Raw genomic sequence first — 1,271 nt, 5'->3', positions numbered from 1 at the left:
CTGGAGTAATGACTGCTGAAAATTCAGCTTTGCCATCACAGGAATCAATTACAACAGTTATTTTAAATTGTAATCATGGTTATTTTAAATTTAAATATTTCGCAATAAGTTATAATAACATTACAGAACATTACTGTTTTTGCTGTATTCTTACTGACTGTATATAGTCAAATACACAACTCTATTTTAGTCATACTTTAACTAAGAAGCCAAAGTTGCATCAACTGGGAAATTTTATAAACTAACATGTCACACCTCAACAGTTCCGCAGTCACATTCTTCGCCTTTTTCAACAAAAGCATTTCCACAAACTGGGCCTCCATATAGTTCACCCTCATTTGGCACATCTAGTAGACAGCTGGTGTCATAGCTCTGCAAAAACTCCTTTAAGGACGATTGACTGCAAGTACTAAAGGAATCAGGGTAAACATACCTGTTGGAAAAGTATGTAAGAAATGTTATGGTCTGTGAAAAAACAGCAGAAAAATACAATAGTTGCCTATCTCTTGTGCCATTGCATAAATGTATTCTAAACAAAAGTAGTTTCAATCAGCCTCACCCAATGGTGTCTGACATAACGCAGCCCTTGTCAGAGGAGCATGCACAGTTTGAATCATCATGTGACATGCCCAGATTATGCCCCATTTCATGGGCAATGGTAGAAGCCACTGCAATGGGATTTTTATTATGGTCCTTTGTAAAGAAAAAAAATATCAAATGTCATTATATTATTCACCACAACCAAAGCTTTCTTTCAAACTTTAGAAAAGTACACTTTTTAATCTATTAATTTACATATATAAACATATGCTCATAAAAATACCTCATTCACAGCACCAGAGGATGGAGAGCACATTGCATTCACTGAGGCCAACCCAACTGTTGTTCCTTCAAAATCTACAGCACTGATAAAAAAAGAGAACTTGAGGCATTAAAGGATATTTTCATTGTTCCACTGTACTATTTTAAAAAATAAATAGTTTTAAAGCATGTGGTAAGATGCATTTTAAAGTGTTTAGTGAGTAAAACTGTGGCATTCACAGCACAGAAACTGATTAAGATGAGCAATCAGTGACTCACGTAACAAAATGGGCATTGTCATGCTTCTTCCTCTTGAGCAGGCTATCTTGACGCCATTGTAAAAATCGTCTCAGAGTAAGATTTGGTATATTGCTGACATCAATCAAGTTTCTATTAGACCAAATCTCAAGTCCAACCAACCTGACACGTATGTTTAAAGGTCGATAAAGCTGAATGTGAACAACAAAAAA

General features: G+C 35.2%; 1 protein-coding gene across 1 annotated transcript in view; it reads right to left on the bottom strand.

Annotated features, from left to right (window-relative positions):
- The window catches only part of LOC107601791 (zinc metalloproteinase-disintegrin-like atrolysin-A), an 8,549-nt gene that overhangs the window by 4,361 nt on the left and 2,917 nt on the right, over nt 1–1,271 (bottom strand). The window contains exons 5-8 of the mRNA XM_016294085.1: nt 1,081–1,250; nt 824–905; nt 560–693; nt 256–433 (exon numbers count right to left, since the gene is read on the bottom strand). Of these exons, the coding sequence (XP_016149571.1) occupies nt 256–433; nt 560–693; nt 824–905; nt 1,081–1,250 (564 nt within the window). The remainder of the gene's footprint in view (nt 1–255; nt 434–559; nt 694–823; nt 906–1,080; nt 1,251–1,271) is intronic.

This window comes from Sinocyclocheilus grahami, unplaced genomic scaffold (assembly GCF_001515645.1).
Source record: "Sinocyclocheilus grahami isolate Dianchi unplaced genomic scaffold, SAMN03320097.WGS_v1.1 scaffold313.1, whole genome shotgun sequence".
Taxonomy (NCBI): Eukaryota; Metazoa; Chordata; class Actinopteri; order Cypriniformes; family Cyprinidae; genus Sinocyclocheilus; species Sinocyclocheilus grahami.
Note: the sequence above shows the minus strand (reverse complement) of the source record. Positions and strands in the feature narration are given on the sequence as shown.